Genomic DNA, 20,592 nt, shown 5'->3' with positions numbered 1-20,592 from the left:
GAGCCCCGGGCAGGGGTGGAGAGCGCAGCTGGGAGGTGGGAAGGACAGGCTGGAGCAGGCCGGGCAGACACTTGAGATCCCACCAGCAGACTGTTTTGGTCCTGCGAGTGTTTTCTGTAATGACAGCCTTACGGGTTTCCCTGGAGTTCCTCTGGGGAAGGCGGCTGTCTGGGCTGAGCGGGGAGAGCTCTGCGTCCACTGTGACACCGTGGGCTGAAGGGAGTAGTGCCTGGGGGGGGATGGGCGCCTGGAGCGGAGGTGACCCTCCTCCAGCCCCCAGGAAACGACTTCCAGTCCCACCCTGGGAAGCTTTTGAGAGCTGCTTTCCTATGGAGGCCCTTCCCTGGCAGACGCCCACGGGTGAGGGTTCTGAGGCCCCCATGGAGCCCCTGAAGCTGTTGGCCAAACTTTGTGTGTACAAATGAGTATTTTTCTGGAGAGAAGGGCTGTGACTTCCATGAGGTTCTCAGCAGGTCTGGACCCATAGGAGGGTCAGTTGGTCACTCCTCAGGCTTGTCTTGTTCGTGGCTGTGTTCTGGGGCGCCCCCTTGGTTGGGGGTGATGCTGGGTGATGGCCTTGGCTAGCTTGCCCTCAGGAGGATGAGGCCCCCACTGGCCCCGCTCTGGGGGCCCAGCTGCTGTGCAGCCTCTACCCACAGGGCCTGGCCCACCCTGCACAGCCCGGCATCTGGAGAGACGTGGATGGTGTTTCTCCCTTCAGACTGTTTCCTGACAGCGGAGACATTGTGAACTTCGCCTCGTGGTTTGGATTCGCCTTCCCCAACATGCTGATAATGCTGCTGCTTGCCTGGCTGTGGCTCCAGTTCATTTATATGAGATTCAAGTAAGTTTGAGCTGCTTCAGGAATAAAGCGTCTGTCTGATCATGCCACGCCCCTGAAGAAACGCCTCAGGCTACAGAGTAGGCGAGTCTAGAGAGTTCTTCCTGTCTGGCCCCATTTCTCCAACCCCATCTCCTGCTAGGCTGCCCTCCTGTCTGGCCTCCCCAGGCTGTTCACTGTGCCTTTGCACATGCTGTTCTGTTTTCCTTCCCTACGTTCCGACCTCCTCAGCCTTCAAGGCCAGTTGAAACCCTGCTTCCTCAGCCACACCTCTCCTGACTTTCCCCTCCCCCATTCCGTCTTGGGGGGATTCCGTGCTTGCACCCCTAGGCTTTCCTGGACACTTCATAGCCCTCTCCTTCGGTGCCTGCAGTCACGTTCCAGGGCCGTCCCTCCCCCTGACCTGAGCCCCTCTGGGGACTGTGATAAGTCCTCTCTGTTGCTGTACCCCACCCAGCTCCCGGCCCCAGGAGGAAGGGCAGGTGTGCCATCAATGTGGGTCAAAGCAACTAAGGAGAAGCTTGTCCTCATGTGCACCTCGACACTGCTGGACAAACTTCCACTTGGCTGCATGTGTGCCTCAGGCCAGGTCACAGCAGACTGCCCGGTAAGGTCCAAATCAATCCAGACCCAGACCTTTACTGGACGCCCACACCGTTCCCAGCAGCGTGCGGTTCTGGGAAGTCACCTTCTGTTCCCAGCACATGGCAAGTGCACCCGGAGTCAACCTTGACAGCAGCTGGACTCTGGACAGAAGCCATGATTCACGGCTGACAAACACCTCAAAAGAGCTGTTGTTATTTTAAAAGGCACAAATCTGTCTACGGTGCAAAGGGGACTCCCTCACACTGGGCTGGAAAGTCCTTAGCTGTGAGCCACGTGCTCTGTGCCTTAGTTCACAGGGAGCTGGAGCCAATGAGAAACAGGGGCCTGTGTGGCCATAGGAAGCAGATCTCAGAGCCGAGAGGCAAAGGGGCCCCTGAAAACCTGTGAGTTGACGGGGAAAATGGGCATTTTGGTAAGTTTTATTGCGAAGGAGAAACTGTTTTGAAAACTGCTGTTAAAAAATCTCCAGACGTAATCAAACAGTCCTAATGACGTAACAGTCGTAGGGGGCATCCCTCTCATTGCCTGCCCCGCATCCATGGGAAGCTGCTCCCCTGGGGGCCTGCTGCACAGCTTGGGTTCCACTGCGGCTCTTTGCCCTGCTTCTCGCACCTGCTCCAGGACCAAAGTCCTGCTTGCTCGCTCGCATCCACCCAGCAGGCCTCAGACCTGCCCCAGCCTGCCGCAGCTCGGTGTCTGGGTCTCCTCGCGGGGCAGTCGTAATAATAATAACCAGTATTTACTGAGTGTTTATCACGCACTCCACACGTATTAATCTTCGCGTCAACCCGGGAGGTGGGTGCTCTTGTTACTCCCAGTTTACAGACAAGGCAGCTGAGGCACAGAGAGGTTAACTGGCCGACGCAGGTTGTATGACTTGGAAGTCGTGGGACTGAGATGTGAACCCAGGCGTTTTGGCTCTGGAGCCTGTGCCCCCCACCCTCCATCCCTGTCTCAGTTGGCGCGGGCCGCCACGACAAAATGCCACAGACTGGGCAGCTTGCACCACAGGCGTTTCTTTCTCAGCACTCTGGAGGCTGGAAGCCCAAGATCGCGGCCCCAGCAGATTTGGGTCCTGGTGAGGGCTCTCTTCCTGCCTCGCAGAAGGCAGCCTCTCACTGTGGCCTCTCGCTGGAGGGTGGAGGGGAGAGCCCTTGTGCTTTCCTCTTCTTATAAGGACACTAATCCCCCTAAGGGGCCCCACTCACATGACCTCATCTAAACCTGATCACCCCCACAGGCATCACCTCCTAATACCACCACTCTGGGAGCTAGGGCTCAACCTATGAATTTGGGGGGACGCAATTCAGTCCATAGCACTCCCCTCTTGGGGAGGCTGAGGTTGCTGCCCTTGGCTGCCTTGAAGCCGAGGTACTGCAAGGCGTCAGGGGCACCAGTTGTGGCCTCCCCTCAGCCTCGGGGGGCTGCCCTGAAGCCCTGAGGCCTCCTGAGTTCCCTGGCAGAGCAAGCAGAGGGTGGGATGGCCTGGCCCCAAGGCCACAAGGGCACCGCCAGCCTCCAGTGGGTCTCCAGGCCCCTGGGAACTCACAGCCAAGAACCTGAGCTGCAGCTTACGCAGCCTGGCGTGGCCTCCATCAGCTCTTCTTGACTGGCAGGGCACCTGGAGACCTCTGGAGTCTGCCTGTGTTTGGGTTCCCAGAATGCCACTCTAGTTCATTCCCAGAATGCCACCCTTGCCAACCAGATGTGGAGTGTGGTGGGTGGCGTGGGGTAGCTCACCGATAGCCTTGTTTGGACAGGTTTTTATTTTATTTTTTATCTTTTTGTGAGGAAGATTGGCTCTGAGCTAACATCTGTTGCCAATCTTCCTTTTTTTTTTTCTCCCCAAAACCTCAGTCCACAGTTGTATACCCTAGTTGTGAGGCTTTCTAGTTCTTCTATGTGGGACGCCACAGCACGGCCTGATGAGTGGTGCTAGGTCCACGCCCAGGATCCGAACTAGCGCACCCTGGGCCACAGGAGTGGAGTGTGCAAACTTAACTGCTCACCATGGGCCCGGCCTCAGGACAGTTTTTTGCACTCAGCTTGAATGACAGGAACAGCAGGGCGTGTCCTCCAGTCCAAGCCATGTCCTCCACGTACCAGGACCTGGTGGCCCTCCCTCCACACCGCCTGGACCTCCTCCCCTGAGGCAAGGGAGCACCTCTCTTGGCTGTGGGAAGTGCGTCTACTGTTGCCCTCGCTTGAGTCCCTCAACAGGCAGTCGTGGAGTCAATGCCAGGTTGCTGCGTCTAGCCTAATCCAGAAGGACGATCTTCCTGAGTTTATGGGCAGCCTCCTAGGCCACATCCAGCCAAGGGGGCCACAGACCCCCCAGGACCACCCAGGACTAATGGGGTATTACTGCTGGCTTATATCCAACTTTCTTAACCAGGCTACTCCCCTGCATTAGGGATGAGGGGTCTTCTGGACCCTTGCCATGGCAGAGGCGCTCGGGGCTGAGGTCCCTTTGCCTCCCCTCAGCTCTGCAGCATATTCATCAGCGTGCTGCAGAAGGACACTGTGTGCCCACCCCACCCCTGGGGCTCCCACAGGCAAACTGGATCCATCTGCCTGCATCTTATGCCAACCCAGTGGTCACCAGGCAGGATTAACTCAGAGATGAGAGCAAAACTGCTTAGTGTAAGAGGGTCCTGAAGGCTGGTGGCACCACTGTGCAGGGCTCGCATTGGACACCAGCATATACGAGGCAGCCCCCTGAATCTGCAGCCACTGTGGTGTCAGGATGTGTCACCAGCATCAGACATGAGCTGAGCAGCTAGGAATACCAAAGTCACTTATCCTGGAAACCTGAAGCCTCTGGCCCAGCCCGAGTCTCGAGAATGACAGCAGATTAGTGCTTGGTAGAATGCAGACTCTCGCACACCAAGGGAGCCAGGGCAGAGAGGTGACCTCCCATGCCTGCAGAGTCATCGCCATACTGGATGATCTGGAGGCTGTCCCCGGCAGGTGACCCTCGGGACACACAGCCTTGTCCCTTGTCCAGCATGGAGATCCTGGCAGGCTGTGTAGACTGGAGACCCCATCGCCACTTCCTTTCCTACTGAGCACCCTGGGAAGCTGTGTCCTGAAGTCCCCGTGTCCTGTGCTCCAGGCCAGACCCCCCCCCACCGGCACGGCCCGCACCCTCTCAAAGGCGGTCCACGTGCAGCCCTGGCATCAGGAATTGGCACCTCGGTGCCTTTTCCACAAGTCCCTGCCCTCCTAAGAAGTCTGTCTTAGGGCCCCAGGAAGGACTCCCACAAGCAAGGGCTCCCTGGGGACAGTCCTCTTGGACTTGCCCACCACCTTCAGGCTGACAGGAGCTGGAATGTGTGAATGGGATCCTCAGAGAATCCTGCAGGGCCTGCGTCCTGTGCACCAGTGGCCCCAGTTAGCCCCTCCTCACAGCTGGGGGACCCTCTACACCTCCTCCAAGAATCCCTCCTCCTTCCTGCCCCCTCATGCCAGCACCCCCCTGGGGGGTCCTGCAGGGCACCCTGGGCAGGCCATGTTGGCCAAAGGGCACTGGTCCCCAGGGAGCCCATCTGAGAGCAGGGCCCAGGCTGGCTTCCTTTCTGCCATAGCCAGAGTCTCCTGGATCCCTAATCCTCCACCTCCAGCCCCCTGGAACACAAGCACCCAGCCTGCTCCTGCCTGGCTGTCTACTTGGACCCGTCCTTGCTCCTTGTGTCCTCTTGAGCTACTCTGATGATGGGGGCTGGCATCCTGGCACCATCGGAGGCAGTTCCAGCCCGCGGTAGGAGGAGGAAGACTTGGGGAGCATGTGAGGGAGCCTGGCCCACCTCGATCTAGTTCTAGAACTTCTCACGGCCTTCCCCCAGATGATGGGGGCAGCTGGTCTCCAGGCGACTGGCACCTATTAGGTCCCTGTTGCCAGTGGTAGCCTCAGTTCTGCTTATTTCCGCCTCCTATTCTCCTGTCCTCACCTCGCTACTCCTGTTCTGCTCAGCCTCCTGCCCTCCTGGCCATCCCCTCTTTTCCTGCCTTGACTGTCCCTGAGAGCTCGTCCAGACTGGCCATCCCACCTGTGCCATCTCAGGCCTCCTCTAGGAGCACCCTCCAGTTCTGGGGGCACTCTGGGGCATGTGCTGGGCACGCATAACAGAGACTGTCCCCAACTCTGTCCCGGTAGGGTAGGCAGATAACAGAAATGGGGAGTGGGGAAGTGACTTGCTCAAGGCTCCCACAAGTGGCAGGCGGCACCGTGTACCTTTCCACCATGTTCTGCTGCCCAACATTCAGGCTTCCATCCGACAAGCCCCTGACCAACCAACCTGCCCCGCTGTTCTCTCCTCTTCGCATCCTCTAGCTTTAAAAAGTCCTGGGGCTGTGGGCTGGAGAGGAGGAACAATGAGAAGGCGGCCTATGAGGTGCTGCAGGAGGAGTACAGAAAGCTGGGGCCCTTCTCCTTCGCTGAGGTCAACGTCCTGCTCTGCTTCCTCCTGCTGGTCGGCCTGTGGTTCTCCCGGGACCCTGGCTTCATGCCCGGCTGGCTGTCCATCACCTGGGTGGAAGGCGAGACACAGTAAGTCGCTCCTTCCCCAGCATCCTCCGTGGCACTCCTCCTTTCTGCCGTGGAGTTCTGGAGTGCTCTCTTGGTTTCATGACTCATTTTTTTCTCACCAATCTTCATGACAAGCCCGCAGATGTGTTCCTGTGTCCCTTCCTCCCCCAACAGGCTGAACAGAAAATACTTGGCCAGGCAGGGCGGCCAGGGCTGTGATGGAGGGAGACTTGTTGGGCTAGGAGTGGGGCTCCCAGAGTTCTGGTTTCCAATGTCTTTCCATCTCTTTTTCCATCTTTCCTTTCTCCTCTTTCTTCAGATCCAGGCAAGATCCCTCTAAAGACACACATCCTGGGGTCCAGAAGTTTCTTTAGACAGAGACTTGGCAAAAGAGGGTATATGTAGTTTTTTTCCTGGCTAAGATGTTCTGTGGTCAGCATGGAAGAAAGGTTGAGAAACACGCATATCCTAGAAAAGACAGAAGATGCAGGTCGGGAGCCAGCTGCCCGGTACTGCTTATTCCTATTGAAGTCTGCCTGGGTCAGCACCAAAGTCCTTGCGGTCACCCTGGTGAGCCCAGAACTCTAGAGAATCTGGTCGAGAAGAGGTCATGAAGTTTACCCATAGAGCCACACAGGCCGAGAGGGAAGCGAGCTGCTCTGGGTCACCCAAAGTTGGTGGCAGAGCCAGGCCAAGAATGTGGGTGTCTTGGTTTCCAGCCAGGATTCAGTCTACCACCTGACTCCTGATCTTGGCCTTTGGGGTCCCACTTTTCATACACAGCTGAGCCTGTTTCTTCTTGTAGGAGCAGTCACAGAGCAGCTCTGTTGAATGACTGCCACTGCAGCTGAGCTGGGCGAACCCTGTGTGCTCTTCCCCACCTAGGTATGCCTCCGACGCCACCGTGGCCATCTTTGTGGCCATCTTGCTGTTCATTGTGCCTTCGCAGAAGCCCAAGTTCAACTTCTGCAGCCAGACTGAGGAAGGTAAGGCTCCTGTCCTGGTCCCCCATTCATCAGGGTTGGGGCCTCATGGGGTCTCCATGGGATTCCCTGGCCCAAGAGGGAGAATGTCGCACCCTATGGAAGAGGACTGGCTGGGTCACGTCTGGGCAGAGGGTGTTTGTCAGCCTTCCCGGGGTATCATTTAGTGCAAGATCGCTTCTCTTTTTCTTTTTAAATATTTGAAATCTTATTTATATTATGACAGGAACAGCACAATGTTTCAAATTTCCCATAATGCCATCAGCATTTTTTGGGTTTCTCTCTTCTTCCCAGTCTTTGTTAATGTGCGTATATATTATATGGCTATAATCAAAACACACACAATTTGAATCCTGTTTCTTCATTGTTTTTGTTTTCATGTTTTTTCCTGGGATCACACTATTAACATTTCCTGCTATTACTACAGTCTTCAAATTTATTTTCTCTTAATAATGGCATTATTTTGCATCGAGGGGCTGTAACTTCTCCTCTTATGGAATATTCTGGCTGTTTTGAATTTTTCATTATTACAAATTACTGTTTTCACGTATACAGCTTTTTCTTTGAGGGTGTTTCTTCTTTAGGATAAGTTTCTAGGAGTGATGTTGCTGGGGTAAAAGAGTACATATGTCTTCATGGCTCTTCAAATGTATTGCAAATTGCTTTCCGCAAAGATTGTACCAGTTTACACTGCTACTGGGCGTGTGTAAGAGCTTACCCTATCTTCATCAGCAATGGGTGCAGGAATTATTGTAAATTTTAGCTACTTTACAGACATGAGATGGTCCTCGTTGGCCTTACAGGCTTTTATTCCCCTTGATTTGATCTCTTTTGTTTTCTAATGCTGCTCTGGGTTGTGTATGTGTGTTTTGTTGTTTCTTCTCAGAAAGGAAAGCTCCCTTCTATCCGCCTGCCCTGCTGAACTGGAAGGTGGCCCAGGAGAAAGTCCCGTGGGGCATCGTGCTGCTCCTGGGCGGCGGATTTGCTCTGGCGAAGGGATGCGAGGTAACCTCTCCAGCTGTGGGCTGCCAGGGCCCCTCCTTTCACCAAGGACTGCTGTGTCCCTCCAGCCCCGCCCCCAGGTTGTGCCTGAGTGGTCCTGCGTCTGTCTCCTCCTCCTAAGTGCATATATCCAGGACAGGGACTGTCTTGTCATCCAGGAACCCTGCACCACAAATAGTGCCCGGAATAGAGAAAGTGCTCTTTGATTGCAGAAACGAGTGAATAAGTGACCCTGGTTAGCTAAGAGAGGGAGAGGATGCTGTAAGGTCTCCTTTGGGGTTTGGTAATAATGATCTTTGCTTTGATTTATTCTAGGGAGATCTTTCTTTCAAGTCCTTGGGAATATTTTCACTTACCTCTGGGTCTTCCACTTGTTGAACTCTTTGTTGATATGGTTGCCATTTAAAAATTTTCCTCTAGCTAAGTATGCAGCAGCATAGAAGGAGAGGAACAGATTTTGAGATGAAACACCCAAAAATGTAACTTTCTTAACCCCCCTTACTTGATAGGAGAGTAAGGAACCAGAGGGAGGGATAAGTCAGGTTGGTGCCACTATCTTTCATTCATCCACTCATCCATCTGTCCATACGTCTGTCCATTCACCCATCCATCCATCCATCCATCTACCCACCCAGGAATAGAATGTAATAGATAGACTTGGTCTATCTTGTATTGCTGTTTCCTCAGTATCTAGGACAGAGCCTGGTGCATAGTGAGTACACAAATATTGTTTCAATGAACAAATCCATTTGTCCAGTCACTTCTCCATTCAGTCATCCATCCATCTATTCACCTCTCATTCATTCATCCATTCATCAAACATTCCTATTATGTCCGTGTTAGGTCAGGCAGGGGAATTACAGAGGAGACTGATATATGGGCCCTGTTCTTGAGCACTTCCCAGCCCAGAGAGGGGGATGTATCCGGACGAGTATTTCAGGAAGAAGTGACAAGTGAGTATAGGAATAAGTGAGTGGTGTCTAGCTGAGGAACAGTAGAAGATGAGGCTGGTGAGGCTTGCAGAAGCCACTTCACCGAGGGTCAAGAGAGGGAGTGTGGACTTTATTCTGAAAGCGGTGGGCAGCCACTGGAAGATTAAGGCCAGAGAACGATTTGGTCAGATCTACACTTGGGAAAAATCATTCTCATGTCTGGAGTGGAGGACTGGGCAGGGCAGAGGTTGGGGGAGACCCAGTAGATGCTCCATAGCTTTCATTTAATTCAGTCTCATAACACTGGACGCCATGGAACTTTCTCTCCTTGAAACTCCCTCCTCCTTTGAACCCCAAGACACCATTCTCTCCTGGTGCCCTTCTAGCTCTGACTGTTCCTGCTTTGCCTCCTCTGCTGACCTTTCCTCTGCTCTCCCTTAAATATGACTGTTCTGCAAAACTCTGTCCTTGGCCTCGTCTCTGTTCACTTTTCATTCTCTCCCTGGACGATCTCTTCTCAGCCCAAAGCCCCAAATATAAATTCCCAATTTCTGGCTGAAATCACTCTCCTGAGCTTCCAGAACTGTGGGAGACAGAGAGGAGATAATGGACATGAAATGATCTGGGTGACTTGGTCACTGATTGGGCACAAGGAAAAAGGGGACAGAGAACACCAGGATGACTCCCAGCCTTCCAGATTGGACAGCAGGTGGATGGCGAGTCCATTCACCAAGCTGGGGAGCAGACTCTGGGCTAGCGAGGATGAGTTCAGGTTGGGGCGTGTTGAGTCTGACATGCTCACAGGACATCTGGGTGGAAATCCGGATAGTAGACCAGCTAGGCCAGAAACACAGATTTAGGAGATAGCAGAGTGTGGATGGAGACTGAAATCGTGGGCATGGATGAGATCACCTATGGAGCATATGCAGAGAGCGAAAGAGAGGTGGAGGATGGGCTGACTCCTTGGAGAAAGATGACGGTCCCTCCTGGCCCTGGAGGAACTGTCACCAGTAGCCCTGCAGTAACTGCCCTCCCGCTGCTTCCCAGGCCTCGGGGCTGTCCGAATGGATGGGGAAGCAGATGGAGCCCTTGCAAGCTGTGCCCCCAGCAGCCATCACCTTGATCTTGTCCTTCCTCATTGCTGTGTGCACTGAGTGCACAAGCAACGTGGCCACCACCACCCTGTTCCTGCCCATCTTTGCCTCCATGGTAAGTAACCCTGCTTAGGGGGACAACCCTTAGCCATGGATTCATAGGAAGCTGTCAACCCCTGACAGGACTTGCCCCAGGAGGAGTGGGCAATGCCACAGGGGAATGAGAGAGGGTCTGAAGATGTAGCACAGGTATGTGGGAGGACTGCAGAGCAGGGGGATGTCGCTGGCTGGGACCCACCAGGAAGAGATCATGGGGGAACTGGGGTTTGGGAGTGGCGGGAGGGGAGAGGACGACCTGGGAAGATGGAGTAGCTCAAGTAGAGGAAACGGGGTGCATTACTGAAGATTCCCAGAAGCTTCGCCTGGCGAGCCCAGGGATTAGGGATCAGTGGGAGCTGAGCCCAGAAAGGTGGTGGGTGATGGTGGAGGGGGCTGCTGAGTGCCAGGCTGAAGAGTTTCGTTCTGTGGGCAAGCATAGTTTTGAGTTGGGATGGAGAAGAAAGCAGAACTTATAGGAAAATCAGATGTGATCTCTCCTTGCATTTCCTTCTGTCACTCATCACATGGCAGTACTGACCTCAAGGTGGTACAGAAAGAGCCCTTGGCTTGGAGTCAGAAGACCCGAGTTCAAGTTGTGGGATCCTCGAACATGTCACTTAAGTTCTTTCCTCCTACACTTGTGCTGAGGGTCAAGTAAGAGGAAGGCTATGAGAATCCTCTTTAGACTGCAAAACGAGCCTGGGAGAGACCGTGGCTATCATTCTGGAGTTGGGAGACAGACATACAAAGGCCTCAACACAGGCTTGAAGTTGGTAAATTTCCATTCGGCTGCCGGGGTGTCCACATGTATAAAAAGCAAACTCAAGTGGTTTTCTCCTTCCATTCCAAGAGAAGATGAAAGTGCTGGAAATAGCAAGGTGGCCCCATCCCCCGCTCCTCTAAGCAGGCTACCCAGACAGAGGCTGAGGAGCATCTTTGGATGCTGGGCGTGTGGTGGTGAAGCCTTCCCTCCTCTAGCCAAGTCCTGGCTTTGTCACCTCCAGCCCCAAGCCAGACAAATGGAGGTCTTCAGCTGAGGGGGTGGCTTGTTTTCAAAGCTTTTCTAGAACCAGAAGCCCCAAGTAAGATTCCCCACAGCTACCTCCAAGGCCCCTCACACTCCTGCCTCAGCACCGTCCTTCAGGAAAGGGAAAAGAGGTGACCTCCCAGCTGGGTCGCAGAGGGACGTGGGGTGCACACACCATGTGTCCCCAGGGCCAGGACAAGTAAGGGAACCAGGAAACCCTGCCTGGGACCCTCAGTCACTCCCAGAGGGAGTGTAACTGTGCAGCCTCTTCAAGCCCTGTTTACGCACAGGAAGCCTAACTTGAAACCTGCTCACACCCTTGACTTGGCAATTCCATGTCTGGGACTCTGTCTTAGGGAAATCATCAGAGACGCCTCCAAGCATATCTTATAAAGATGCACATCACAGAATTATTTATTATAAAAACATTCCCATAATAGTAGGGGATTGGTGAAATTAGTTATGTATTCATACAATGTAATACTATCAAGCCATTTTTTTTTAAAAAAAATCACAGTTTTGAAGGGTATTTAATAAAATGGGAACATGTATAATTTTTTAAAGTTGAAAATGTAATACATATACATGGTCAAAAAGTGTCTAATAATACCAAAGAGTATACAGTCCCTAACCCTTCACTCTCTTTCCCAGAGACAGCTTCTGTCACTAATTTCTTAGGTATCTTTCTGGATGTATTACACACACACACACACACACTTTTTAAACAAATGGTATCATTCTATGGTCCTGTCTCTGCATCTTAATTTTTTTTTTTAGCTAACCATACATCTTTGAGATCTTTCCACGTTAGCACATAAAACCCACCCAATTCTTTACAGCTGCAAACTATTCCATTGTTTGTATATACATATTTTGTTTAACCATCCTACAACTGAGTCTGTTTCCTGTGTGTTTTACTGTTATAATGTTGCAATGAACATCTCTGCATATGTGTCTCCCCTCACGTGCATATAAATTTGCAGGATAAATTATTAATTTTGATACATATTGACAGATATTATGAATTATATAATTCATTCATTCAACAAATGGAATTTGATGAGTGTCTATCTACTCTGTGCTAGGCGCTGTTAGATGTGGCTGAATTTAAAGCTGCGGAGTAAAAAAAGATGGATACCTAATTCCATATGCAAAACGACCCCAAATGTGTATAAAAATGCATGCATACATAGGTGCAAACATGAGTGAGAAGACATTGTCCCTGCCCTCTAGGCTGTCTCGGTGCATGGCAGGACAAACAGATGTGCACATGTGGGCTACAGGAACACCGCAAGATTCAGTGCAGTCTAAGTGCACAGTCTCTGGAACATAGTAGGCACCCAAGAAATATCATCTATTGAGTGAATTGAGGAGGTTCAGAAAGGCCTCCTGGGGAGGTGGCTCTGAGTTCAGCCTTCAGGGTCCAGCAGAGTTACCATCCAGAGACGTGGCTAGGGTAGCGGACCCAGTGGAACAAAGCACGGAGGTGGGAACGACGCAGTGCATTAGGGGAGTGCGTTTGAGAATGGTGGTCCCTCCCTGGAGCTTTGTTTTCTGTCTGTGACATGGCAGTGCTGTGTTTTTCCCCAGTCACGTTCCATTGGCCTCAATCCGCTGTACGTCATGCTCCCTTGCACCCTGAGTTCGTCCTTTGCCTTCATGTTGCCTGTGGCCACCCCACCTAACGCCATCGTGTTTGCCTACGGACACCTCAAGGTTTCTGACATGGTAACGCAGCCCTTTTATTTACTCCTATCAGCTATGATGCTTTTGTCACGAAGGATGCCCTATTTATTAATGACCTCATATGTGATGATGCATGATGTCATATCGCTTGGGAATACTACTGAACGTCACACCTATACTCACGATTTGCATTCGTGTGCAGTTTTTCTTCTTTTTTGAAATGATCTCAAATTTCACAGACTGTTCTATCTCCCAAAGCTAAGAGGTGGCTTATAAAATCTCCCACCTGGAGGTGCCAGAGCAGCCCCAGGGGAGCCCTTGCTGAGCCCTCAGAAGGGGGAGGAGCAGGGGGTCGACATGACTGAGATGGGGGAAATGCTAGTGACAGCCAGAGAGGTTTGTATGTCTGTAGACATAGAGCAGGGAGGGGCAGAGAGACCACTGCCTGGGGGCAGATGACGCCTTGGAAACAAAGGCAGCCAAGGAAGTACTCTTCATGCCTCTGTGGCTTTATCACCTCTGATGGGAGAAGGAGGGCAAGTGTGCAAGTGGGGCAGGCCAGAAATGAAGGGCCCAACCTCAGCCCAATCAGGGCTTCATTATCTCAAAGCCTCCGCTGAGTATCTCTGGGACTCCATGGAGCATTTTCACAAAGAGGGTGGCGCCAAGAAACCACAGGCTGCAAACTCGATTCCAATCTGCAGCAACAAATCTACAGCAGGGTTTGAAAGCGATGGTTAATGAGCACGTGGAGAGAATGCGGGGCAGGCATCAGAAGGAGCCAGAGGAGGTTCTCGGGACGGTGAAGGTGCATGGGTGAGCACCGCACCTCGATTCAGACCCGGGCTCCCCCAATAACTCCCTGAGCGGCCTGGGGCTGTTGCCGTGCCTCGCCTCGCCTCCCTGAGGCCCGGCTTTTCAGATGCTCAAGTGGGCACAGAGAACCCTCCTGCTCTGCCTGTTTCCCAGGGATGCCTTGAACATTGATGAAGCTTACTGGACAGGAGGTTGCTTTGTCTTGGGTCGGGTGCGCACAGAGCATGGCCCAGGGACGGGAGGCCCAGCAAACCAGCCTTTGTCCCCTTCTCCAAGAACACTAGTTCCCAGTGTCCCATTCACCTTTGTTCTGACAGCCTGCCAGACCTGCACGTGCTGACTCTCACCCTGTTTTTTTCCAGGTGAAAACAGGACTAATGATGAACATAATTGGCGTCTTCTGTGTGTTTTTGGCGGTCAACACGTGGGGACGAGTCATATTTGACTTGGATCATTTCCCTGACTGGGCTAATGTGACGCATATTGAGACTTAGGAAGAGCTGCAAGACCACCGACACAGCTCCTGCCCTCCTAAGGACTCCTGAACCTTCCGGCTCACCTTGCAACAGAGCTCTGGGGTTCATACCCCAAAGTAACCCAATGGTGCCCATACCCCACCGATACCCAGCCAACAGGCCACCTCTTCCTCTAGGCCAGGGCTCATAGCTGGGGATAGGCAGCTGGAGGGCAGGCTCAGAAGTGAAGGGGCCTCCCAAGAGGCTGCTGGCATCCATCTTTCCCAGGGCCCAGTCATCATCTCAGGGACAGGCAGGCTGCAGAGGGCCCAGGATGCAGGCTCCTGCCCCTACTCAGTCTCCAGGGGGCCCCATGTTGGGCTCTGGTGTCCACTTTCTTAGTCCCAGGGTTATCTAAGTGGGAATCAGATCCCCATCTTGGAGGGGAGAAAACGATCTTCCAGAGCCTGCGCCTCTTCCAGCTTACCATGGGCCGCCTTGCTTCGCTCCTGTCACTCAGAAGGGGCAACCCAGCCCAGGGACAGAAAGTCTGGTCATGGGTAGCTTCCTACTGCCAGAGCAAGAGTGGGAATCAGAGCCTCCTGGAACCACCAGGAGGATGGTGCCACCCCCGAAGGATGAGGAACTTGAATTAACTTCCAGATGACACCACCCACAGTGCACCATGGGTGAACCTGCTCTCCTCCTTGCCTTGCTCCTTTTTAAGTGACCATTTGGATCCCATTCCCAGCTCTCCAGGAACCGCCTTCACCTCCTCGGGCCCTTTGTTGTCTGGTCCAGTATTTGCTGGGATCCACCGCCTGGGGCCCTCCAGCATCCCCTGTTCTCCCAGGCAGCTCAGTGTGGCTCTCCCGAGAGATGCTTTTCCTGCCACCCCACAGCTGGGATCACACTCCAGTTATAGGCAGCAGTGATGGCTCCTTTGGGGCCACAGTTGGCTATCTAGGTCCTTCCTCACCTGGAGGCTCAGAGTGGACACAGCTGTTTACGGCCAAAAGCAGGGTGCCTTCAGAGTTTGTCAGTCACGCCAGAGTTTGAGCTTCTTGGGGAAGCCTTCCCTTTGCTGTTGGCCTTCACAGCCATGCTGTGGTGACTGAGCCGACAGCCCCTGCCCGGGAGGGAATCTCCCTGAAGTTGCTGGGCAGACCCCAGTGTGGCCGTGGGACCCTCAACACCCCTGTGAGAGAAATGAGATACCCACCCTCTTGCCCCAACCTCCTTTTCCTTCTCTCTTGTGCTGCCCTGGAAGAGAGGCAGTGGCAGATATACGAGGTCCATTGATGGCATTTTTCCGGGCAGGAGAAAGTACGAGAACCCAAGGACACCCCCTCAAGGACCAAGCATGTATCTAGTTCCTTGGGTGGGATGACTCCTGGCCACTCCGACTGTCTCCCATGGAAAGGTGCGCAGTGCTGACCGTCTCTAGCTTTCTGCCACGGGTCGGGGTGGGGCAGGTGCCCACCCTCTGTGCCAGGCCTCCCCGTGCCATGCCTGGGGCGTCCGCTAGTTACCTCATCCATCTTTGCAGCAGCCCTGTGAGAGAGGCAGGTGTCGTTATCCTTGTTCCTCTTTCAAGAGTACCGAAGCTCACAGAGGCCAAGTGACGCGTCCAAAGTTACACATCAAGTTAGTGGCAGTTAGGGTTCCAATCCAGGTCCTCCGCTCCATGTCCACTGCTCCTTTCTCTAGCCACTCAGGGCCTTGGCCTTACACGGCCTGTAGGGAAAGGTGAGTGGCCAGGAGGAAGACCCCCCCCCCCCCCCCCCCCCAGCCCACAAAGGGCCTGCCTGCTCAGGGAAGATCATTGAACGAGAGCCCCTTTGTGCAGCTGCCTCTGAGATGGGTTCAGGACACATTGGGGCAGACATGGCTGGTCTTCGCCTGAAGCAGTAAAGCATTTGGTTGGAGAGAGCGGTATGAAAAAGGCTACCTGCTCCCTCCCCCAGCATAGAACTGGCTCACCCCTCTGTCGTGCTCTCCATACCGCTGCTGTGGACGTGTCTGTCCCCTCAGGCTGAGCAGACGCCCCTGAGGACTTGCACTGCCTGCTGAGTCCAGTGCCAGCTCTGTGACCGACCCAGAGCAGGCCACCATAAGGATGACTGACAAATAAATGATTGATCAGTGTGGTCAATCAGATGCATACCTGGTAGTCAGTGAAGGTCATCCAAGGTGGGCACTGAAGGATGAGCAGGACTGGCCAGGCTGCTGGGGGAGGATGTGGCGGGGTGGAAGGAGGACTCTACTAGACTCCATCTGGTTGAGGGCTGACAAGAAAGCTGCGTGGGGGCTTCAGGAGAGCAGACCCCACCGCTGAGGAGGCTGACCACTGGCTGTTTCTAAACAACCTCTCTGGAAGTTGGCTGGAGTTGCACTAACATTTATGGCCAATGCCCATCGGGATTGCTTTTGGCTGCAAGCAAGAGAAAAATCCAGCTGACAGCAGCTTAAACCATAAGGCATTTAATGTCTACTTAAGAAGTCTGAGAGGAGATGGTTGTTGGCATTGGTCCAGCAGCTCACTCAAGCCACCAAGGACTTGGGCTCTATTGTCCACCCTGCCATCCTTGGGGTATCATGCCTTTACTGTCATGCTTGACCCTCATGCTATATACATATCTGCATTGAAGGCGGGAAGAAAGAGGTGCTGGGTGGGGGCATGACAGTGCCTACCGCATCTTTCCTTTTTATTAGGAAAACAAAAGCTTCCTCAAAGCCCCATACAGTCTTCGCTTTATGTCTTATTGGTCAGAACCAGGTCATATGCCCACCTTTAGACCAATCATTGACAAAGGGGACTTAGAATACCACTGGAATACCATGATAACAGTTAGGACTCATTTTTTGGGCTTGGGTAAACGGCCTATGTTTTCTGAAATCAAGAGATTTCCAACCACTACAAAGTCTGGGTTCTGGAAGGAAAAAAGGAGGGGAGCTGTTGGGTAGGTGGTGAACAGGGTCTGGTATTATGACCCTTTCACAGGGCTGCCCTCGCTCCAGGCTACTTGAGTGGCTCCCTTTCCATGGAATTCAGGAGAAACACATTCCTAGGTAGGAAGAGAGAATGTGGGTGTCTGGTCCAGGGCTTCACTTCTGCCTCCACTTCTCAAAGGCCAGGCCTTCTCCAGGAGACCCGGTGAACTGGGAGGCTACAGTCTGAGTTATGGACCGAGCTTGGTCCTGACATCTGACACTGAACAAGTCAGTCTACTCTCTGGGCCTCAGTTTCCATCAGGGAAAGGCTGAGCTAGAGGGTTTCTAAGGGCCTTTTCCCAGAGTCATATATCCTCTTACCCTTCATCTGCTTGGGCCAGATGCAGCCCTTGCCCCCAGTCCCCACGCTGTCTCAGCTTGGAGTCCATTACAGGACCCACTCCCTGCCCACGTCTGGGTCTTAGCCATTTACTGAAAGCCCTCTCAGACCTTGCCCCATAGATATTCTGCCTCTTACATTTTGTAAAGAGGTTCTACCCGAGACCCTTGAGTTCTCTCTTCTTAGCATCTGGATCAGACATTGGGGCCCAAGGTTAGCTGGACTCCACAAAGGTCACTTCTATGCCTTCCAAAGGTCAGGCCCCTGGGGTTCCTTATCCTCTCATCCTGGAATTGGGTCCTTCCCTGTCCCTCGGAGCAGAGAACTTCCTTAGGGAAAGACCTGGGCCTCTGGCTGTAGCAGGGCCAGGGAGCAGGGCACCTCCCGGCAACGGGGAAGTCTCCTCTCCTCCTCACCATCTCTCACGCCCTGACAGCAATAACTGACAGCGAGACTCTTGCTCCGATCCAAGCAGGGCATCAGCTCACTAGCAGAGTCCAGTTCCCAAAACCAATACGGACATTCTCAGGTAACGGCATGTTCTTCTTTATGGAAATAAAGACCAAACGCTGGATTGGATGGTTGAAAACTACTCCTGGCAGTCCCATTCTCAGCTCAGAACTCCTGCTTCCAGGTACTCTCTCCCCCAGTCCCACAGCCTCTTAAAAACCTTGTCTCCCAACCCACCAGGGAAGCTTCTTTTCACATTAAAAAAAAAAAAAAAAAAAAAACTTCCATCAAGATAAATCTTCCACACCAAGGGATGGGTTTTCACATTTTTCAACAGAGAGCTTATCATGTCAGGCTGAAATCCTTGCAATTGGATATTCAGTTTATTTCCCTCGGTGTCCTGAGCAGGACTCAGGTTCTCACTTCCCTGCCCCAGGCACTCTTCCAGGCGCTTCCCTGATCCGCCTGTCCAAACACCCACTTCCACCCTCAGAGACGCAGGCCGCCCACTGCCGGCAGCCTGAGAGCAGCTTTTTGCATCCAGCTATCAAATTCAATCTCAGCACACCCTATTACCCTATCAAGAAATTTTACCTAGTTTTTATATTAAAAACGGTTCACATGAACACAGTGAAAGAAATCCGTATAGTGCAAAAAGTTTTAAGACGTGTCCCTCCCACTTCAGGCCTTGAGGCCTCCACCCCTCTCCAGGCAGGCAGCCACTGTCAAGTTTCCCACGTACCCTTCCAGAAACATTATGTATATACAAGCTTATGTAAGAGATATATATATGCTCTTTATTGCATATGGGAGCATACTATATACATTTTCTCTCCTTATTTCCACCCCATCCCCTTAATTTATTTGGAGATTATCCCATTTCAGGACATACGAAATTTGACCAGTTTTTTTTCATTCAACATTTAATTTTGGTTTTAAAGAGAGGTAAAATTAAATTCAGTGAATTACACAGATCTTAAGTGTACAATTCAATGATCTGGACAACTGTATACACTGTGTAAGCAACAGCCCACTTCCACTTCCTTCCCCGCGAAACTTCTCTGCCCCTTCCGGTAATTGGCACCTTCCCTGGGCAGCCCCCGTTCTGACGTCTGTCACCAGGGGTTAGCGTCACCTGTTGAACTTCATATCAATGGAGTCATACAGTACAGACGCTTCTGTGTCTGATTTATTTTGCTCAACAAAATGCTTTTGAAATTCTTTCCTGCTGTTGCGTGTATCTATTCCCTCCTTTTATTACCATGGCTAAGTAGCGTTCCATTGTATGGATATGCCACCATTTGTTTATTCTCTTTTCATGGACAGTGGGGTTGTTCCAGTTTGGGGCTATTACGAATAAAGCTGTTGTAAAATTCTCTGTACAAGTCTCTTTGTGGATGTACGTCTTCATTTCTCGTGGATGTGTGCCTAGCAGCAAGCTGCAGTCTTTTTAAAAGCTGCATAGATTCCCTTGTAAGTATACACCATACAATAAGCAAGCCCCCCGTCCAGGGCATTTGGGTGTTCTGCAGTCTTTTGCTAATACTGTAATAAATGTGTCTGTACTTACATCTTTGTGAACGTATGTGAGGAGAACACTTTCCTAGAATGGCATGCCAGATAAAAGGGGATGTATATTTAAACCTGGGACAGATATTGCCAAATTGCTTTCCAAAGGGGCCGTGCACTCTCAAGAACTGTGCATGAGACCATATTCTCCCACATCCTTAGCAGCGCTGTGTATAATCAAACTTCTCAATTGCTGTTAATCTGATAGTTGAAAAATGCTATCTCATGATTTTCATTTTCATTTCTTTAAATTGCAAGTAATGTTTAACATTTTTTTATGTGTTTATAATCCATTTGTCTATCTTTTTTTTGGTAAACTCTGTCTTTCTCCCATTTTTTCCAAAAGTTTTTAAAAAGGCCTTTTCTTATTCATCTGTAAGAACTCTTTATATATTAAGGAAATTAGTCATTTGTCATAGAAATATTTACAGTATAAGATACAGTGAAGCTAGTTACTCTGCCTATTCTTTTTAATTTTTCCCCCTAGCTATTCTCATGTATTTTTCCATAAGAATTTCTGAGTCAGCTTCTCTAGTTCCAAAAAAACCCTGGTTTGCATTTACCTGTCTGGCTCTCTCTCCTACCACTCTCCCTCCCTCTCTAGGGTTTCTTGACCTCAGCACTGCTGGCACTTGGGACCAAGTAACTCTTTGTTGTAGGGAGCTGTTCTGTGCACTGTGGGAAATTCAGCAGCATCTTGGCTTCTATTCATCCGATGCCAATAGCAAGCCCTCACCCCTATGCCCAGTTGTGACAATGAAAAGTATCTTCAGGTGATGCCAAGTGTCAGTGAATACTGATCCTGCTCTGGCTACACCGGCCTCCTTGCTGCTCCTAGAGCATACAAAGTGCACTCTTGCCCCGCTGCCTCCTTTAAATCTTGCTCCGATGTTACTTCTCAGCCTACTTTAAATTATAACTCTCCACCCTCCCCACAATCTCTATACTGTCCTTGATTTTTGTCTATTGCACTTTTCATCTTCCACTATACTATGTAATTTATTTTTTTTGGTGAGGAAGATTAGCCCTGAGCTAACATCTGTTGCCAATCTTCCTTTTTTTTTACCCCCCAAAGCCCCAGTACATAGTTGTACATCCTAGTTGTAAGTCCTTCTAGTTCTTCTGGGTGGGACGCCACCACAGCGTGGCTTACTGAGCCGTGTGTAGGTC

General features: G+C 51.8%; 1 protein-coding gene across 2 annotated transcripts in view; it reads left to right on the top strand.

Moving 5' to 3' along the window:
• SLC13A5 (solute carrier family 13 member 5) overlaps positions 1-20,505 on the top strand; it is a 28,331-nt gene extending 7,826 nt beyond the window's left edge. The window contains exons 6-12 of one of the 2 annotated variants that reach the window (XM_046674251.1): positions 722-844; positions 5,781-5,996; positions 6,861-6,961; positions 7,845-7,963; positions 9,940-10,101; positions 12,703-12,840; positions 13,977-20,505. In XM_046674251.1, coding sequence (XP_046530207.1) covers positions 722-844; positions 5,781-5,996; positions 6,861-6,961; positions 7,845-7,963; positions 9,940-10,101; positions 12,703-12,840; positions 13,977-14,108 — 991 coding nt within the window. In that variant the 3' untranslated portion in view covers positions 14,109-20,505. The remainder of the gene's footprint in view (positions 1-721; positions 845-5,780; positions 5,997-6,860; positions 6,962-7,844; positions 7,964-9,939; positions 10,102-12,702; positions 12,841-13,976) is intronic. The other variant, XM_046674250.1, reaches the window with a different exon arrangement.
• The last annotated feature ends 87 nt before the right edge of the window (positions 20,506-20,592 follow it).

This window comes from Equus quagga, chromosome 11 (assembly GCF_021613505.1).
Source record: "Equus quagga isolate Etosha38 chromosome 11, UCLA_HA_Equagga_1.0, whole genome shotgun sequence".
NCBI classification, from domain to species: domain Eukaryota; kingdom Metazoa; phylum Chordata; class Mammalia; order Perissodactyla; family Equidae; genus Equus; species Equus quagga.
The sequence above is the reverse complement of the archived record's forward strand: the minus strand, read 5'-3'. Positions and strand labels throughout refer to the sequence as shown.